The sequence below is a fragment of the Pleurodeles waltl genome, chromosome 10, assembly GCF_031143425.1.
Source record: "Pleurodeles waltl isolate 20211129_DDA chromosome 10, aPleWal1.hap1.20221129, whole genome shotgun sequence".
Lineage (NCBI taxonomy): Eukaryota > Metazoa > Chordata > Amphibia > Caudata > Salamandridae > Pleurodeles > Pleurodeles waltl.
The window spans coordinates 38204198-38224746 of NC_090449.1; the positions used below are offsets into that span (position 1 = coordinate 38204198).

A 20549-nucleotide genomic window follows, 5' to 3' on the forward strand; every position below is an offset into this window, starting at 1 on the left:
TCAGTCTATGTGTGGCTCTGGAAAATAGGCAGCGCAGGCCCCCAATGATGCAAGAACTGAAAAGGACTGTGGTCTAGACTAAAAGATGAAATCAGTAACATGTGGTTCTTTAATTATGCACTTTGCTTTTTTAAAAGGGTGCAACTTTGTTCTAGGTTTGATGGGCAGCCATGAGGGTTTGCCTCACTTGCACATCTTCGAAGAACGACACATTACACTGCAGTTTATAAATATTAATTGAATTAATTTTCTAGTCCGCCTCTTCTTACACTCGGTGTCTCTTTAGCCTTTTACATTTCTGGAAAGTTTGGCGGCCAGCTTTGCATCTTGTGGGCTGCCACAGAAGCTCGGTGGGAAACAGAATGAGTGTGAAAGACCCGGGATTTCAGTGGGATTTGTGGAATATATGTGGCTGCCAAGAACTGCTTGGGGTGATCAGAGTGCATGCATATCCAATGATTTTGTTTCTTTTTTGGCAGCTCCTCTGCATATGTGGGCATGCAAGAGAGATGTGCAAATCTACTCAGTCAGAGCCGCCATTTTATTGAGAACTGCCCATCACTTTGTACAGCTCTAGAGTGCAATACTCACCTTGAGTCAGGGAGAGTAATGACGTTCTCCACACTTTGGCCCCTATTTTAATTTTGGTAGAAAGCGGCCGAAGGTTCTTGCTGCCAATGTTCTGTCTTCCGCCACCACATTGCCAAATGCAGTGTGGTGCCCAAAGCCCTCCTCTTAAACACACGTCTGCTGCAATTAAATGTGGGAACATGGAATACTGAGGCAGCTAATCCTGGGGGCATTTCCGACCTCTTCAATCCATTTACAGCCACTCCCTGCCCCTTCAGCTCACTTTTGCAGCTTTCTGCTTTCTCCCACTGTGACGCTTTTTCGTTTTCTCTTCCTCTGTCTTTCCTATATGTTTTTTGCTCAGATCAAATGCTTGAGACAGAAGAATAAGCGCCGGCCCTCAAAAAATAAATGCTAGCATGGACCCTTTCCAGATTTCCAAACATCAATTACAGAGCAGTATTTTTAAGGTGGAGGGTGTGAGGGATAATTAATGGCAGCAAAAGTCCTGCAACAGTGTGTTCCGCCTGGCGATTTTCTCAATTCAAGCTGGTGGAAAAAACCCTGGGTGGCGAGTGCAAGAAATCTTGATGATGTTGAACTTACTGGCATGAAAAAGGCCACAAGCACACATTGAGCTGATAGACATGCAGCACAACTCAGCTCTCGAAGCATCTTTTTTTGGCGCAGGCACCAGAATAATTCTGGAACATTGTGCCTTCTGACAAATTTCCTGTTCTTTTTCAGTGTCCAGAAAGGAATTTGTGTGTTTGGGTCAACATAAGTTTGTGAAAGTTTGTTTTCCACAATGGGACTGTTGAAGAGTAAACTCAGAAATAAGCTAACAGACTTACATCTGGATCAGATCTTAAGGCTTGCCATTTCAGACATAATACCAGATTACAGAACACTAATAAGAGACATGAACCGCAAAATAATTTCTTAGTATGTCTTCCTTTGATATACCTATTTTTCGGACTCAGGTAAACCTGTGCTGCATTGGGCCTGTGCTGAATATCCAGTTAACAAGGATTACAATACAATGCCTCTCAAGACTGCTATTGTCCGATAATAAAAATGTTCTTCAAAATATCCTCCTTGTAGCTTTGTAGTTATACCTGGCTTCAAAATACAGCATTGTCTACCGGTGTTCCCCAACCCCCGGGCCGCCCCACTGTGGCGGGCGGTAAATGTTTGATAATTTTTCCGTGGCCCGCTTGTCACACAATGGGACAAGCGGGCCACGGAAAAATTATCTAACATTTACCGGTCCGCGGCGATAAAAAGGTTGGACAACACTGGTCTAGACTCCCCCCCCTATACCGGCCCTTCAGTGCGGCCCCCTTGGCCACAAACCATACTGCAATTTTTGCCCCGAGAAAAAGTTTGGGAGTACCCATGCTCTATAACCTCTAAATAAACAAGCATTTGCAATGCAACGGGTCTCGCATTTCTCCGAGTTAGAGTTATTAGCAGTTGTAAACGCCCAACCGGACTTTTCTTGCCACATTAAATGGAAAAAAAAGCGCGATCGTGCTGCTACAGTTCACTCGTAGTGAAACTCATCGGCAACAGTGCAATTACCTACGTAACCGGCAAAAGTGAAACTAACTATGTAACAGGGTCGATGTCATGGAAAGCGCTCAACTTCTGCCAAGCGAGATCGCGCTGCGAAAAAAGATTAAAAAGGTAGTCCACAAACCGGACAGAAAACAGTGAGCCTTGCATGTTTTCAATACTTGGTCGCTGCGCTCAAGGAGGGCTAACCACTGGAAAAGGCATGACGTATGCATGCCTTCCACTAATGAAAGCAAGCAGATTTTAACAGGCAAGCCCACGAACCAATGAAAGACAGTGACGTGACATGGACGGAGCTCCGAGCTCTTTCCTAATGTAAAGTGAAACGCATGCACAAGCGCATGCGACGCAGGCTCGACCCTAAAATGCCCCATGTTTCAGGGATCTCTTATTTCCAGGGTTTATCAGCCATTGGTTTATTGCCATTTTAAAGATAAAACTAGCAGGACGTTCAAAAAGGTATTTTGCTTATTACAGCTGAGTAATAAGATGGGGATTTGTTGCTCCTTGTATACTGGGGATATCGCCCACTGCTAAATAGACCAGGAACCTTTAGAACTTATACAGCTAAATATGAGATCAAAAGATTTAAGATATGGGGACAACAGCTGATGTACTATGCCTGATAAGCAGAACACATTCAGGGAAGTCAAACTGAATACAATTCTAGGACTGAGATAGTTGGGAAATGGGACACTATTTTGAACTGTAACCCCCTAGTGATTGTATTTTGGTTACTGTTGTTGATGATGATGATGATGATGCCTGAGCTTAAGGTATTGTTGCTCAAACAACCAAGTGTTACCTTACAGGTCTTCTCTCTGCTGATGTAAGAGAAAACCTAACCATAATTTGGTAAGATCAATTAAGTTAAATATAGTCTTAAGAAAAATCATTAAAATGGTTCAAAAATGTTATGACTAAATTTCTGATTCACTTCCTACCTATCCAACAGATGCCATTTCGCTCACATGGGCACCTCCAGGCCCCAGAAGATCGTGATCAACTCCAGAATCCCCCAAGGTTCGATCTTGTTCACTGTTAACTTCAAACTGAACATGGAGCCCCTTGAGACTATACACACCAACAGCAGCATCAAAAGTCAACCATACTCCGATGATAAACAACTATATTTGAAAGTCTCCTCGGCTCCATCTATCCAACATATCAAACTCTACCTGCACTTTGTTCAGACTAAAATGTCAAGCATCCACCTGGAGCTTAACCATAGTTAGAATAAGCACAACTAGTCCAACCCTGGCTCAATGGTATGAACCAGGATGGATCCAATTCACAACTTTCACCCAATGTCATCTCACTCTGATTCATTCTGGGAACTAACCTTACTCTCAAGGAACACACTGCCAAGAAAACCAAAACATCCTGGTAACAGCTCTCGCTACTAAAGAAAGTGGAATCATTTCTACAGGAAGGCAATTTGTGAATTGCTGCTCAAAACCCCATCCTCTCACATATGCATGGTGCAATGACCTTCTCTAGAGCCACCCAGACTCCACTCTAGCCACCATCTAGGGCATACTACAAGCTGCAGCAATCCTCATCAACATCCTGAAGGAATATAACTATATCACCTCACTCTGATGGAACTACAGGCCCCCCTTGCAGTCCAGCAATCTCTTCAAAACGAGCTGCACCATCTACAAAGCCATCACACCAGGCACCCCTGTCTAGCCGACTGGCAGGACCGCCACCTCTAGTAGCGGTCTGAATGCCCACAGCCAGGACACCATCAGAGGGGAGACAAAAAAAAAAAACAAAGAAGAAAAAATAAGTTAGCAGGCCTTCTCCATCTGTGCACCCAGGACTTCGAGAGTCATCCCTGGATCCATCAAGACGTCCTCAATCCTCCACTCCTCTTTACAGAGCACTACACTGAAATGCAGTAAAAGTTCACTCTTGCTCCTAGAAACTTGCTAGCCCTCCATTAACACTTCAATGCCTTTTTGGATAAGTTGGTGCAATACAATTACCACATACCGGCAAGCTACTATGCTTTGTCCAAGTCCATTTATACACTTACAAATTACCATTAAGAATGTAAGCATATTAAGGCACCTTTTAGATGACAGAACTAAGCGTGGTCATCCTTCAACGTATTTGTCAACTTAGTGCAAGTAGGCAAGCACATCTGCCCTAGTTCATCTTGTAATCATGGCATCTCAATGACATCAGGGAAAGATGTTGCTACAGACACAATATAACCAGAGGCCGTTGGTGAGGCCAATTTTCAGACATGAAACTACAGCGATATCCCCTGGTGGCAGTGAATTACTGCATAAGTTGAAAACCCACACCCTTCACTGGCTTCAGAAAGATTGGTATTAAAGAACTGCTAAAGTAACACTGATGTTACTTCACTGAATGTTTTCTGGTTTTTTTTAGTAGGTATGTGTTGTATTTGTTGCAGTTTCTTACATATGGATAACCCTACTGCTTCCCACCCTTATCTGCCACTACTCATCGCACTATCAGAGCTTCAGGTGCAGTTGTTCCTTTCACCAGTGGGATTTGAGCTTCTGGCACTTTGAAGCACTTTGAAGCAAGCACATACTGCATACTTGTTATGACGTGTTGGGGATGGGTGTGAGGAGTCTGGTTTCACCTTTTCCAGACTATCCTTGGAGACATGTAAGAGATGGATTAAAAGCTCTAACACAATGGAGCTCTACACAAAAAAACAGCCTGAGTTCTTAACTAGTAACTGGACACCTTTCACAACAAATAGTGAGCATATCCATAATAGTCAGATGTTGGTCAGTGTCAAATAAGAATGCCATGAATCCTTCAAAGGAGTGTGTTGAATAAATGCCCTTTAAAATAACACACAACGTGATAGGGAGTGTCAAACAAGTAAAACTGTACTAGTCCTTAAGAGTCAGATTTAAGGAACCACAATGAAGGTTTATCAGCTACATGCTAAATATTCAAATTCTAGATTTCTATTCTAGGGTTGGAGTGGACGTCTGCATTGCTACTCTTTTGTAGGGCATGCCTGCAGGAAAGAGTCTGTCACTACAGTTAAACTTTTTAAACCTAAAGTTAGTTATTTTTAGTGGCATAGGTATTTTAAACAAACGTAACATCTGAATTTAGCATATATACATAGCTTAACAGAAAACATACCCAAATGATTTTCATTAAACAAAAGCTCCATTGAATCAAGAAACCATGATGTAAGGATACTCTATTTTTGTAGCAATTAGGACTGGATTCATGAATGCAATGTTGTCAACTAGTACAAAATATTTCGGAAGAAAAATGCAGAATCAAGATTAAAATGTGTGCATGTAGCATTGAGAAATAAGAGCAAGTTTTTACTATCCTTCTTGACCATTGTTAAAGGAGGCACTTCTCTTTCGGGAGCCTATGCCTTAGGAATACTTTGATCAAAAAAACACACATTTTGAGTTACTTGCAGACTTAGGAAGGAAATGAAAATGTAATACTCAAAGTAAAGCAGCAGATCGTGCTTTGAGTAAATAATCACCCTTAAAGCAATATTGCTCTATTCAGAATACCCAAGAATACTACAAATCTGGCAAATGCAAGCGATTTTGGCCAATTTACGAAAAGGAACTTCAGGGCGTTTCTTAACTATGACTGTGCTGGTGACCCCAGCAGTAATAAATAACAGACCAGCAGCGGAGGCCTTAGAGACATAAGCTGAAGTCCCCTCGGCCAATCAGCGGGCAGCATTTTGCATCACAGAATGGTCTCTTATCCAGAACAGAACACCTCTCACGACAGCTCACCTCTTGCCCTGAAATATTCTAAAGAGGAAGTAGAGGGGAGAAGGGAAGAAGATTTAGATTGCTTGAATTTTAAAAAAATACAATTAATTATCATATCAGTATTCCAATAAAGCTGCTGCACAGACATCAGCGCTATGGTACAACTACCACTCAGCGACAGAGACGGGAGGGAGTCTAATAGGATAAAAGTGACACTGGAGACTAGAGAATGCGTTGACAAGTTACACATAACGTGCCAGCTCTAACACACCCACCATCTGCAGCTCCATGACTCTGCTAGTACACTAACCTTGTTGGAAGAAGAGCTCCTCCTCTGCTGGTTCATCCGCTCCTCGCGATCAGCCTCCCGTTGCTCTCGCTCCTTCGACTTTTTGTGCCGGTATTTGATCTCCAGGTGTGGGTGCTTCTCTATGGGTTAAATATCAGAGATAGATGAGTGAAAAGGTTATGCCGTTACATACTTCTACAATTTATCCTTCTGCTCAGGTCTACACTGTTGAAGAGGGTGTTTAGAGCCATGAGTGGCCTTGGTTAAACAGGCAACACTGGAAGCCTAACTTTCACACGCCTCAGCAGTATAAATAAAGAGTCTAAAGACTGTAGGAAACATACATCTGCAACCCCATTCCTGATTTTTGTTTAGTTTGCATGTAGTAGACCCACAAAACTGACTTGTCAAGCTACAGATATCAACACTAAAGCCTTGTACCTTCTAATACCCTTTTTGTTTTGTAGGTTGTACATTTTTTGAAGAAATGCAAGTATTATAATTCAGAGCACTGGATGACATAGGCACATGTACTATCCAGCAGGGATAGCTCTGAGTTCAACATCCTGCAAAAAGTATGTGGCACATAATCAACAATGAATTTGGATGGAACAACAATTATAAGCATATGGAGACGAACACGAAAATATGGGAAGTGACAAATTTCAGACTTATGACATGAAAGTACACGATTAAAAAAAGAAAATGGCTAGTTAGGCCACAGAAAAGATGGTGATTTTTCACTAATCTACTCAGCCATCTAAACTGTGAAAACATGTTAGCTGTTTTTGTAGTCAGACAGAAGTGTGCGATGCACAATTTGATTTTCACATCAACTTATGACATATACAAGACACACAGAACATTTGTCATCACTGCATACACCCTTCACCAAACCCCTCTCATATGCACTGGTGTTATTCCAGGAAATCATACGGTTCTCCCACATGCCTTCCTTTATACCAAACCACTGCCTTATTGTTGAGTACATTAGATCTCCAGCACTACTTTCAATACCACCCAATTCCCTCTGCCTCCACTTACACCAATAAGCATCTTCAACATCCACTAAGAAATAACCTTGCATTTCTTCCAAGCAGAGGTACCAGCACTTCTGGGCCACAATAGATGCAGAAAAACAATAAATAAATGCAATGACAATTTTCCCGATAAGAAGTGCAATACAAACTAAAACCATAAACCAGTAATATGGTTTCCTTAAACCATTATAGATGTGGCCACTCTCCACTCCCTTCACACTCGAAAGAATAGGTAGATAGGGTACACAACAGACCACCCTGTCATTGTTCTTTGATTTCTTCTCATTAAGAATGTCCTATTTACAGAGATAACAAATAGGGATTGATCAACAGCAAACTCTGGCAAATAAGCCATCCGTGGAACTGCTTGCATTCCACAATGAGGTAACAATCTGTCACCTTGGTTCTGCTCAGTCTGCATAAAGTAAACAGTACAGCAGAGAAGACCCCATTACCAGATCTATTGCTACCTACAACTAATGAGTTGTTGGCACATAACTGAAGGCCCCTAACCCCATACAACCTTCAGTATAAGTGACATGCAAATTGACCATGCTCCATTGCTCTTCTGGAGGTGCTCACCTCGACACTGCAAGCAGTACCACTCACGGATGGCTTTGGCCATCTTCTCTGTGATGTTGATGCAGTCTCCATGGAACCACTCATTGCAATTATCACAGCCGCTGAGAACATGAGGAAAGTAATATAGTTAAATGCATAGAACAGATGAATCACGTTCATTAGCAGACTAAAAAGCAAGGGTTTTTGGCATACCACACACACGCTGAAGGAGAGTTCAGTCAACAAACCCAACACCAGACTGGTATACCCTAAAGTAGTTACCTCATCAATATGCACCAACTGCATATCTTTTTGTTGTGGCCACTGTTGTAGTTACAAGGTTATGCACTGATTTAATAAACTCATGCAAACACAACCATTTCCTTGTTTGAAAAATCTCTTCTTCGAAAGGTTTTTTTGGATGCCACAAAAGTGTTGGGTGTCCAAGTGTCACTTCCAAGAATATACAGGGGATGCTTTGTTTTTAGTTTGAGGGATGCTCTTCAAAATAAATTTACAGAGGCACAGAAAGAGAGGGCAATTAGGAAGAATGAGAAACATTGTCTGGGGCAACCTAACTAAGATATAGTGCCTGAGGCATAAAAATGGCTGCTATCAGCAAGCAGTAAACTGGGAACCAACCGTCTTTCTTCTCACAGACTTATACAAAATATGAATGAGTGAGCTCTCTTTGCTTCACCATACCAAAAACAGAAACATTAATTCAATAAGGGGATAACAGAACTCTCCTTTAGCGTGTGTGTGTGTGTGGTATGCAGCTACTATTCTTGCTTCCACCAAGTACTGAACTGCATCTAACATTTTTTTGCTGTCCCACCATGATGCATGGGAAGGATGGTAAACCTTACTGCATCCATAGCTAGTTGAATAAGAAATTAGGTCAAGGAATAATTAAAGTATGCTTTGATCAAGAGGTTTTAAAATTTATCTTACACAATCCCTGGGTGCTGGGTGTGTCAAAATAAAATAAAAAATCTGGCTCCAAAATACATTTTAAAATCTGATATAAGAAATTAATCTGAGAGCGAAGGACAAGGTTAATTTCAGAAAATTCTTTGCGATTTCTTCACACTGCAGCTTTGCCTACCAAGTTTCTAGGTCCAAAGTACTTGGTCATTATATTAAAGTTGCTTAATGAATAAATGGGAGTTTTCCTTAACTGCGCTAGGATTAGTCTGTAAAATAGACTTGTGTCACAACAGCAAACAGAAATCCCATAAGCAAGTATAATCATGACAGCCATGGTTGCAGGAGGCAGATGATTAAATGACATGTTCTGATTTTTTTTTCTTTCCAAGACTCCTTACATCATGAAGCAATTGATGTCAGGTTTCCGACAGATACAATAGATCGGTGCATTCTCTCCATTTTCCCCCGCAGCAGACAGCTCCAGGTCAGAATATTCACTATCCTGCAGGAAAAATAAGGTACATGCTTAAATCATGCAAATTAAAATATCAAGCTTGACACGTTTATTGTGTGATTACTTCAAATCATTGCAAAGTTTACGAAGAGTATCATAAAAAAGATAGCTTGTGCTGACTCATATTCATAGTAAAGTGCTAACAGCAGTAAAATAATTACGGTTTTATAAAAATACTAAATATTGCACTCAAGGGGGACACATAGGGGGTCGATCCAACCCTGGCGGTGGATGACCACGGAAGCACCGCCAACAGGCTGGCGGTGCTTCCTTGCCCATTCTGACCGCGGCGGTAAAGCCGCGGTCAGAAAAGGGGATCCGGCGGTTTCCCGCCGGATTTCCCCTGTCTGGGCTGAATCTCCATGGCGGCGCAGCAAGCAGCGCCGCCATGGAGATTTCGACCCCCTTCCCGCCACCCTGTTTCCGGCAGTTTTTACCACCAGGAACAGGATGGCGGGAACGGGTGTCGTGGGGCCCATGGGGCCGTGCAGGGGCCCCCTAACAGGGCCCCAGCATGATTTTCACTGTCTGCTTAGCAGACAGTGAAAATCGCGACGGGTGCAACTGCACCCGTCGCACCCCTGCAACACCGCTGGCTCCATTCGGAGCAGGCTTCTGGGTTGCAGGGCCTTTCCCGCTGGGCCGGCGGGCGATCCCTTGGCGGGCGCCCACCAGGAAAGCCAGAATGGCCTCCGCGGTCTTTTGACTACGGAGCGGTCAATTGGCGGTTTCCGCTTGGCAACCCCCATAGTCATTTAAAATATTGTGCATTATAAGGTGCTAGTGGCAACAGCAGTGTATGACAGTGGCGTCTTTGTAAGAAGATCAGGGGTATTCAAGGCATGGGCCAATCAAAGGTACAGCTGATGAGCGAGCTCAAAATTATTTTCATCAAGTTATTAACTATTGGGTTCATATACACACTTTAGAATCTGCCGGGGCACGACTTGTGAGATGGAGGCGACAGAATTAAAGTCTTTAGTGCAAACTACCAAACCACTTGGTCAGAGTCCCTTGATGCACGCAGGATGGTGAACAGTAAACAGTGGAGGCTATTTGCCGTTCCTGCTCTTTAATATACGGCAGGTACGGTATGAATTTCCATGTTTGTCACTGATTCCAAGATGCTTTAAAGGGAATTGGCCTCTTTGGCCAAGCGGGTGTCCTGTTGTAAGGACATAGGCCTCAGTATCATTTGGCGCGTGTAACAGTGCTGGAAAACAGAAGTATGTGTGCAAGCAATTCCCTTCTATAATTGCACAATCAGCAGTGGAAAATAGTTTCAATGGTTCTCCAAGTTGAGTTCAATTCTTTGATTGGAAGTGGCTGATAAAATTTGACTTAGCAATCAATCAATCATAATTTATAGAGCGCAATTACTCACCCGTAAGGGTGTCAAGGCGCTGAGGCGGTCGGTCCTCTGTGCTTCTGTCGAAGAGCCAGGTCTTAAGGTCCTTCCTGAATTGAGGCAACAATGGTGACTGCTTGAGGTGAAGAGGGAAGGTGTTCCAGCTCTTTGCCGGAAGGTAGGTGAAGGATCTTCCTCCGGCTGAGATATATGTGGGGCACGGTAGCTAGTGCTTGTTCAGCGGAATGGAGAGGTCTGGCAGGGGAGTAGAAGGTGATGTAGTGGTTGAGGTAGGTGGATCCTAACTCATGGAGAGCCTTGTATGCATAGACAAGAAGTTTGAAGTTGATCCTTTTCTCAACGGAAAACCAATGGAAGCCTCTTAGGTGTCTGGTGATGTGTTCATGGCAGGGGACGTCCAGGACGAATCTGGCGGAGGTATTTTGGATGTGCTGTAGTTTCTTCAGGTTCTTCTGGGTGGTGCCAGCATAGAGGGTGTTACCATAGACGAGTTTGATGGTAACCAGGGCATGGGTTACAGTTTTGCAGCAGTCATTTGGGATCCATTTGGAGATCTTCTGGAGAAGTCAGAGTGTGGGGAAACAGGAGGATGCGACCGAGTTGACTTGGCGGATCATGGTGAGCAGTGAATTCATGATGAAGCTGAGGTTGCTCGCATGGTTTGTTAGGGTGCGGGCTGCCACGGGTAGCAGGCCACCAGGAGTCGTCCCAGACTGACGTGAAGGGTCCCAGGATGAGGATCTCGGATCTTGTCAGAGTTGAGCTTGAGGCAGCTCTCCTTCATCCAGGTGGCGACAGCTTCAATCCCGTTGTCGAAATTCTTTTTGGCAGTTGTGGGGTGTTTAGTCAGTGAGATGATCAGCTGGGTGTCGTCGGCATAGGAGACGATGTTCAGTCCATGGTTCTGGACGATGGATGTGCGTGGGCCCATGTAAATGTTGAAGAGTGTGGGGGCTCAGGGAGGAGCTCTGTGGAACTCCACAGCTGATATCCGTAGGCAAGGCGGGAGTCTGACTCTCTGTGTTCTGCGGGTCAGGAAGGAGCGTATCCATTGTAGGGCCTTTCTGCGGATGCCAGCTGCTTGGAGTCTGGAGCAGACTTTTTAAATTAAAGTATCTAATTTTCAGCTATATGTGAAATACACTACTGTGGATCACTATGGTTTGTGTTGTTCTGTATCGGAAAAGTGGAGCAATCCCTGCCCCTAGGACACTGTAAACCCAAGACTTATCCCAAACGCCATTATTTTTGACGACACCTTTAAGGCACCATGTTTTTGCAAAGTGCAAATTAATTTAATAGAAACTCATGTAGTAAATTACATCCAAGGTTGTCTCATCTAAAAGTACATTAACGAGGATATCCAAATGCTAAATTAATTGCAGAGTCCCATTAAACCTACTTTTCAAATGTAACAAGTAAACTTGTACAGTGTTCTGCTGGTTTTGACTAGGTTTGTGCTATACATATACCACATAGATACTGAAATAAAAAAAATACAGTTTCCCTAAAAATAATGAACAAATGTATATCCTCTCACTTTTATATAGTTCTCCAATACTCTTGCCCCTAGTGCTGCGTATACAGGGAGTGCAGAATTATTAGGCAAATGAGTATTTTGACCACATCATCCTCTTTATGCATGTTGTCTTACTCCAAGCTGTATAGGCTCGAAAGCCTACTACCAATTAAGCATATTAGGTGATGTGCATCTCTGTAATGAGAAGGGGTGTGGTCTAATGACATCAACACCCTATATCAGGTGTGCATAATTATTAGGCAACTTCCTTTCCTTTGGCAAAATGGGTCAAAAGAAGGACTTGACAGGCTCAGAAAAGTCAAAAATAGTGAGATATCTTGCAGAGGGATGCAGCACTCTTAAAATTGCAAAGCTTCTGAAGCGTGATCATCGAACAATCAAGCGTTACATTCAAAATAGTCAACAGGGTCGCAAGAAGCGTGTGGAAAAACCAAGGCGCAAAATAACTGCCCATGAACTGAGAAAAGTCAAGCGTGCAGCTGCCACGATGCCACTTGCCACCAGTTTGGCCATACTTCAGAGCTGCAACATCACTGGAGTGCCCAAAAGCACAAGGTGTGCAATACTCAGAGACATGGCCAAGGTAAGAAAGGCTGAAAGACGACCACCACTGAACAAGACACACAAGCTGAAACGTCAAGACTGGGCCAAGAAATATCTCAAGACTGATTTTTCTAAGGTTTTATGGACTGATGAAATGAGAGTGAGTCTTGATGGGCCAGATGGATGGGCCCGTGGCTGGATTGGTAAAGGGCAGAGAGCTCCAGTCCGACTCAGACGCCAGCAAGGTGGAGGTGGAGTACTGGTTTGGGCTGGTATCATCAAAGATGAGCTTGTGGGGCCTTTTCGGGTTGAGGATGGAGTCAAGCTCAACTCCCAGTCCTACTGCCAGTTCCTGGAAGACACCTTCTTCAAGCAGTGGTACAGGAAGAAGTCTGCATCCTTCAAGAAAAACATGATTTTCATGCAGGACAATGCTCCATCACATGCGTCCAAGTACTCCACAGCGTGGCTGGCAAGAAAGGGTATAAAAGAAGGAAATCTAATGACATGGCCTCCTTGTTCACCTGATCTGAACCCCATTGAGAACCTGTGGTCCATCATCAAATGTGAGATTTACAAGGAGGGAAAACAGTACACCTCTCTGAACAGTGTCTGGGAGGCTGTGGTTGCTGCTGCACGCAATGTTGATGGTGAACAGATCAAAACACTGACAGAATCCATGGATGGCAGGCTTTTGAGTGTCCTTGCAAAGAAAGGTGGCTATATTGGTCACTGATTTGTTTTTGTTTTGTTTTTGAATGTCAGAAATGTATATTTGTGAATGTTGAGATGTTATATTGGTTTCACTGGTAATAATAAATAATTGAAATGGGTATATATTTTTTTTTGTTAAGTTGCCTAATAATTATGCACAGTAATAGTCACCTGCACACACAGATATCCCCCTAACATAGCTAAAACTAAAAACAAACTAAAAACTACTTCCAAAAATATTCAGCTTTGATATTAATGAGTTTTTTGGGTTCATTGAGAACATGGTTGTTGTTCAATAATAAAATTAATCCTCAAAAATACAACTTGCCTAATAATTCTGCACTCCCTGTACTTCTATCACACCAAAACCATACCAGAAGCTGTAACCAATATCTACAACCACTAACAACACTATTATTAGCAGTTCAACATCTATAACTCTCAGTATTATTATTACTACTGCTACTGCTTGCTGTAAAACATCAAGTACACATGCTGGTGATACTAGAAGTACATAATTGATAACTTCTGTTACTGTTACTACTATTTCTATTAGTCCACCGCCTACTGTTAACACACCAAACCAAGTGCTACATATGATTCTGCCATTATTACTGGTAAGAGATGCACCGATACAACGGCATCTAATGATACTATTAATCCTTCTTTTCGTAACAGTACTACTTAACCTTTTTTCACTACTACTGGTACGACTGATATTACTGTTAAAATTACTCATAGTGATGCCCCAATTAATGCAACAGATACCACTAATACAGAAACTACTGATGACTACCTTAGTGTGTTACAAGTGCATTCACTTACTCTACCAGAAGCAGCAATTACATTACACCTAGCTTTATTACCGTGCCTATGACTATTGCTATAATAACTACTGGTATTTTTACATTCAAAATATGCTAGTACAATTCCGGTAACACTGAAACTATCTTTAAACAATGAAATACACTTCATCTTTCTAATACTCACTTACTCTTTTCCACTCACTTCCTTCAGAAAGTGTTGATAAAGTGTGCCTTTAGAAACTTACCTTTGCAAACCGTACTCAATGACTTTCATATTAATGAGTCAATACAATACTGAGTTTCAGTACGATCCACAGACAATGCTCGTCTTTGGCTTTCAGTTATTCTATAACTGTACACTTAACTACTTGTCCCGAAATCCACTGAGAAGCACCCTGCTACCTAAGAGTCAGCACAATCGTACATAGCACCCGTCTCTTTTCTGGGCCAAAGACTTAACAATCTCTCACATGAACCGTATCTAAAAACAGATTGGTTTAAACAAGAATCACATGGCTATCAAGTAGTTTGTGCCGCCTCCCTCCAGACAAGCATTACAAGTAATCAGTATTGCCTTCTGAGGCTGCTAAAGAGAGCAACCTCCTCCAACTACCAACATTTTACCAGACTTACAAAAATGAGGCGATTTCATCAAAACTGCATAACCCTTCCCAGACCATATTGGCAAAGCTGAAAGCCTTTCCCTTTTTTAGCCCACACGTCCTAAAAACACAACAATAGGGATCACAATTGTAAGAGTTTGCATGAATGAAGTTTCAGAACCTTAGGCCAAAAATGAAGGGCTAAAGTAAAAAGACCAGATCGGCGGGTGCTGCACTCTAATAATGCAGAAATACCTACTGAAATTGCAAGTAACCAAACTGTGATGGCACAGCAAAGGAGGAAAACACAGAATGTCTGTTAGTGATCTGTACACCTCTTTCCCCAGTAACACCCCTCAACCATTCATACAGCGCTGGTAATACCCAAAGGTGCAAAAACACTTTTCTTGGAAAATTACTGAGGGCTCAAAATGACAAAATATTACCTAAAATGGTTACATAGGGTAAAGAATTACAAAATGGTAAATCATTACAGGGAAAAAATTGATACAGGTATAAACAGGAGTGAACAGGTTGTAAGCGCATGATGAAATGGAGGTGATGTAGATCTCTGTACTAAATTTAGTTACAGTGTTTGGGGCTAAAATATCGGTGAAGGAGGGGAACTTTCGGATCAGTTTGGCCCTTTTCTGAGGCTGCCTTCTGAAATCTCTTAATGCTCCTCCCCCTCCCACCCTCGGGCTGACAACCCCAAGTAAATAAATGGCAAGCGAGCTGTGGCGCCGTTTGGTACCCCTAATGTGCACTCACCATCGAGGCGCTTCGGTCTCCCCGGTCCGCTCCGCCACTCTCGAACGTCGGCGATTGTTCCCGGTGAACTCAGGAAGCCCCTAGGATTTCCAGCAACCAGGTCTGACCTCCCAAACACTACGTCTACTTCCGGGTCATGCTGCGATTGGTTGAGAAAAAAACTCAAGCCTCGCTCTCGATTCTGAAACGGTAGTTCTCTCAAGCATGGAAACAAAAAGGAGACAACAAACTTCGTACAGCCTTCACTAGAGAAGAGTGGCGGACATCTTGAAAAGGTAAATATTCAGGGTATAATCTCCAATTTTCACATACTAGACAATTACTAGAGTGGCCAGGACTCCAGAATAAGACGTATCGTACAGATACGTTGCGATGGTGCGAATTATAGTTTATAAAGTTAACTATAATTGGTGAATTTCAGTGTTTTTCATAGCTAAAACGTTTTGATTCAACTGACATTTTCACCAAACTATAACGTTTCTGTAACCTTTGTTTTATTATTATCTTGCTATGTTTGTTGTAACTATTCAAAATGTCTTGCGGTGACTTGTCTGCAGAGACATTTTAAGGCATGAGCAAAGTGGGCTCTGGCCCAGGGCCCCAACCTTTCATGGAGCTCCCTGATAGAGTCAGCTCAGTTCTGCAAAGTCTTGCCCTGATGTCCTTCTATAATTCTTAAACACATTGTTTTAAATACCATTTTTCTTGAATGTATTTTAATGTGGGTGATGTGGGAAAGTCTGACATACAGTTTGCAGAGAAAGGTTGAGTCAAATAATTTCTAGCTTTCGCAACAAGAATTTTCAATTCTATTAAGGACATGGAGGCGAGGATTATGTTAATCTCTTATCTTTACTGCAACACACAGCAGCCAATAACAACAGTAAAAACATGAAAAACTACATTTCCCATGAACATGATCCTCGTAATGACCCTCCAATCAGGCTGACTTATCTCCTATATAGTCCAAGGCAAGCAAAGTCCATCCTCTTTCTTTGCACGTCCATGACAAGATAACCTGAACCAAAGTATCCTCGAGAACTGAGTCCAACAGCAACATACTCCCAACAGGAACCTAGAAGGAGTTGCACAACGGTGCAGGAAAAACACAAACTCTTCCAATTCTTATCAGAATGATCCGATATCTATCCGGTGGATTTCTCATCTATAAAGAAGAAAGGAAAACTGTAACATCCTGATAATGTATAGCAATGTATACATTTGAACCATATACTATAAAAGAATACTAAATACATAATATATCCATACAGAGTGGGATAAATACTTTTAATTTATATATGGTAAAAGTCAAATGTTCCAGGGCAGGATAATCCTCGCCTCCGTGTTCTTCATAGAATTGAAAATTCTTGTTGCGAAAGCTAGAAATTTTTGATTCTATGTCAGGACCGGAGGCTTCGGATTATGCTAGTTCAAAGCTGAGCGATCACATTAGAAACAACATCAACAATTGGTTTATGATAGAACAATTTCAAGGTGGAATCTGATGACCAATCAGCTGCTGTCATTATATCTTCCAATCTGGAACCTGCATTGAAAGCTTTAGACGCCATAGCACCCCGAACAGAGTGAGCTCCAAAAATGGAAGCCTCTATGCCTGCCTCTTGCAACGACCATCTGACCCATCTCTCAAGATTTGCTGAGGAAACTGGGCCAAAGGTTTCTGCAAGGAAATTAATAATTGTCCATGTACATCTCTTCTCAACTCTCTAGTAACATCTTCATATGTTTTTAAACAATTTACCACACAAAGTTTGGAGTTATCCCTGAAAGCTGGATAGCTAATACTTGTAGAATTTGATTTCGTACGTTTAAAGATGCGAAAAGATACTCCGGAAGGAGCAAAACCTCTACCTGCAATGTCCAAGGCTTTGACATCTGAAACTCTCCTGCATGAGATTAAACAAAGTAGCATAGTCAGTATTGCCGATAATTGTTTTTTTGAAAGGCCCTCATTGGCCGGCCAAGCCACCAAGAATCTTAAAATAACATTCACATCCCAAAGAGAAGAATATTTTGGAAGAGGAGGGAAAAGCATATGAACACCGCGCAATAATTTACAAATTAATGGGTGTTCTCCTACCAGTTTACCCACAACATGTGGGTGCTTAGCTGAAATGGCCGACCTAAAATTATTTACTGTCCTGTACGCCAGCCCCTGAGCCGCAACATGAGACAAAAAATTTGCTATCATTTGCACTGGGGCCCCCATGGGATCCACATTCCTTTGACTGCACCAATCCAACCATCTCCTCCAGGCGGAGGCATATCTTTTATGCGAACTAGGTGCCAAGCATTGGGAAAGGGGGAATCTGGTGTCTTTTGAAATTCCCGGACCCTGAGAAGGTCCCCCGAAATTCTCCAAGCCATGAGAAACAATTGATTTTCTAGAATCAGGGGGTGAGGATTCCCCATTGGATCTAATAATAGGTCCCATGATGGGATGATTCGAACAGGGGCGGCACAGCACAAGGTCAAAGCCATCAGGAACCAAGCCTGTGCCTTCCAACACAGTGTTATCAGAATCAGTTCTGCTTCTTGCTGAATGACTTGCGAGAGAACTCGATGGATCATGGAGAACAGGGGAACCGCAAAATGCACGTCCCCTTTCCAGTTCTGGAGAAATGCATCCGAGCTGAGGGCATTCGGAACCAACTGAAGAAGAGCGGGAGATGTGTATTCAAGCGGGAGGCTAAAAAATCTATTTTGCAAGGACCCCAGAGATGATTCAGGAATTTAAATAATTGGAGATGCCAATCGCTGGCATCTCTCAGATGCCTGGAATTCCAGTACGCCACTATGTTCACTTTCCCTGTAATATATTCAGCTGACCCAGAAATCTGATGAGCCAGGCAAAAATGCCTAAAGTCTTTGGCAATCTCCTCCAACATCTTGGATCGGGTTCCCCCCAGTTTGTTGATATATCGAACCGCCGAAATATTGTCCATCTTCAGGAGAATACAACATTTTGATTTGGAAGGGGACAAAGTCTTCACTGCGAACGATCCCACTAGGAGTTCTAGGCAATTGATATGCAGCTGGAGCTCCTCCGGAGACCAACGACTCCACGTCTCTATCTGGCCACACCTGGTGCCCCAGCCCCATCTGCTGGCATCTGATTCTATGACCACTTCTGGAACCGAGGCGAAAATCGCTCTGCCATTCCAAGCTTCCATATGATTCAGCCACCATTGAAGCTCCATCCGGGCTTCATGAGAGAGAACAATCGACTCGGAGTACGTCAAGCCCTTCCGAAGATGAAGAATCTTTAGCCTTTGTAGGGCACAGGAGTGAAGGGGTCCCAGAGACATGGCCTGAATAGATGATGCTAGACGGCCTACCAGACGGGCAAGTACCCTCAAGGAAATCGAATGAGCCAACCAAGCTTTCCTCAACTCTTTTTTTATAGCAAGTCTTTTGGTCAATGGCAATTTCAACAGAGCTGCAATGGAATCTATACTGAACCCTAAGAATTCTATGTTCTGAACTGGCTGAAGTTGAGACTTCTCTACATTTATAATGAAGCCGAGATCTTGAAGGAGCTGCATCGTCCATGAGAGATGGAGACGAGCAAGGCGTTCTTCCTGAGACATGATGAGAATGTTGTCTAGGTAAATAATGGGACAAACCCCTTTTTCACGCAACCATTGCATCACCGGTCTCATTACTTTTGCAAAGCACCAAAGTGCCGAAGAAAGACTGAAAGGGAGGGCTGAAAATTCATAACAACGGTTTCGCCAAAGGAATTGAAGAAATCTGCGATGTGGAGCAAATATCGGGATGGTCAAATACACTTCTTTGAGATCTAGACGTACCATCCAGTCTCCCTCTTGTAAAAGATCTCTGAGAAGATGGATACCTTCCATCTTGAAGTGTCGATACACTATCCAAGCATTGAGCTGTTTCAGGTTGAGGACTAATCAGGACCCTCCTCCCTTTTTCTGAACCAGAAAAATTGTGCTTATAAAGCTTCTTGGGTGAGGAACCGATTCCACAATCGTGCCTTTTTGTAACAGCATTTTTAACTCTTGATCTATAAAAAGCATTTCTTGCTGGGAAAAATGGAGAGGAGGGGGAATCTCGGATTGATGTGGTTCGGAATAGAACTCTAGATGGTAGCCTGAAATTGTGTCTAACACCCAGGCGTCTTGAGTAATCAAAAGCCAATTTTGAACAAACCGACTCACTCTGCCCCCCAAAACAATCTCTGTGTAAGGTATTAGACTTACCTGTTTATGGGGTGTTTTGTCCGTAGTAACCTCCTCTGCGAGGTCCTCTGGGATTACGACCTTTGTAGCCACGACTTCTGTTAGGGTAGAAGTTGGGGTTGGGTTGATAAGTGGAGTCTCCACGTTTTCTTTGGTAAGGGCGAGAGGTCTGGGAAGAGAAGTGGCCTGACCAGCGACCCCTGAAACGCCCGGCCCTATGAAAAAGGCCACTGTTAAACACTTTTTTGATAGAAGTCTGGGCCTTGTCTAATGCTGAAAAAGTAGCAACATATTTGGCAAGATCCTTTACAAACCTATCACTAAACAAAAGACCTTTGGCCGCTGGTCCAGCATCAGTTGAAGCCAGTGCTGACAGTTTTGGGTCAATGCGGAGCAGAAAGAACTTCCTGCGTTCAGTGGACATTGAACCATTAGCATTACCCAGTAGGCAAATGGCTCTCTGTGCCCATTCCAGCAAAGTATCTGGGTCGATGGGCTCTTGTGATTCTTTGGCTTGGATTGCAAGGTCCAAGATTTTTGTTAAGGGACCTGAGATGTCCAGAAATTTATCTTGGCAACCGCGGCAAGCTCTATCAATACCCTTCTTTGGGTCTTTGGAGAACTTTTTAAGAAAAGTAATAATGTGCGGGTCTAATTCAGGAGTCTCCGCTACCTTTCCCTCGAGAGCTGGTCGCGGGCATTCCGACTGTAGAGTGCTATGAATGTCTTTTTCAAACCTTTTCC

At 42.9% G+C, this 20549-nt stretch overlaps 1 protein-coding gene across 3 annotated transcripts in view; it reads right to left on the reverse strand.

Moving 5' to 3' along the window:
• The window catches only part of CXXC1 (CXXC finger protein 1), a 70408-nt gene extending 54692 nt beyond the window's left edge, over nucleotides 1-15716 (reverse strand). For 2 of the 3 annotated variants that reach the window (XM_069209614.1, XM_069209613.1), the window contains exons 1-5: nucleotides 15580-15716; nucleotides 9119-9222; nucleotides 7812-7912; nucleotides 6211-6329; nucleotides 5922-5939 (exon numbers count right to left, since the gene is read on the reverse strand). In XM_069209614.1, coding sequence (XP_069065715.1) covers nucleotides 5922-5939; nucleotides 6211-6329; nucleotides 7812-7912; nucleotides 9119-9222; nucleotides 15580-15582 — 345 coding nt within the window. In that variant the 5' untranslated portion in view covers nucleotides 15583-15716. The remainder of the gene's footprint in view (nucleotides 1-5921; nucleotides 5940-6210; nucleotides 6330-7811; nucleotides 7913-9118; nucleotides 9223-15579) is intronic. The other variant, XM_069209615.1, reaches the window with a different exon arrangement.
• Between the last annotated feature and the right edge of the window lie 4833 nt (nucleotides 15717-20549).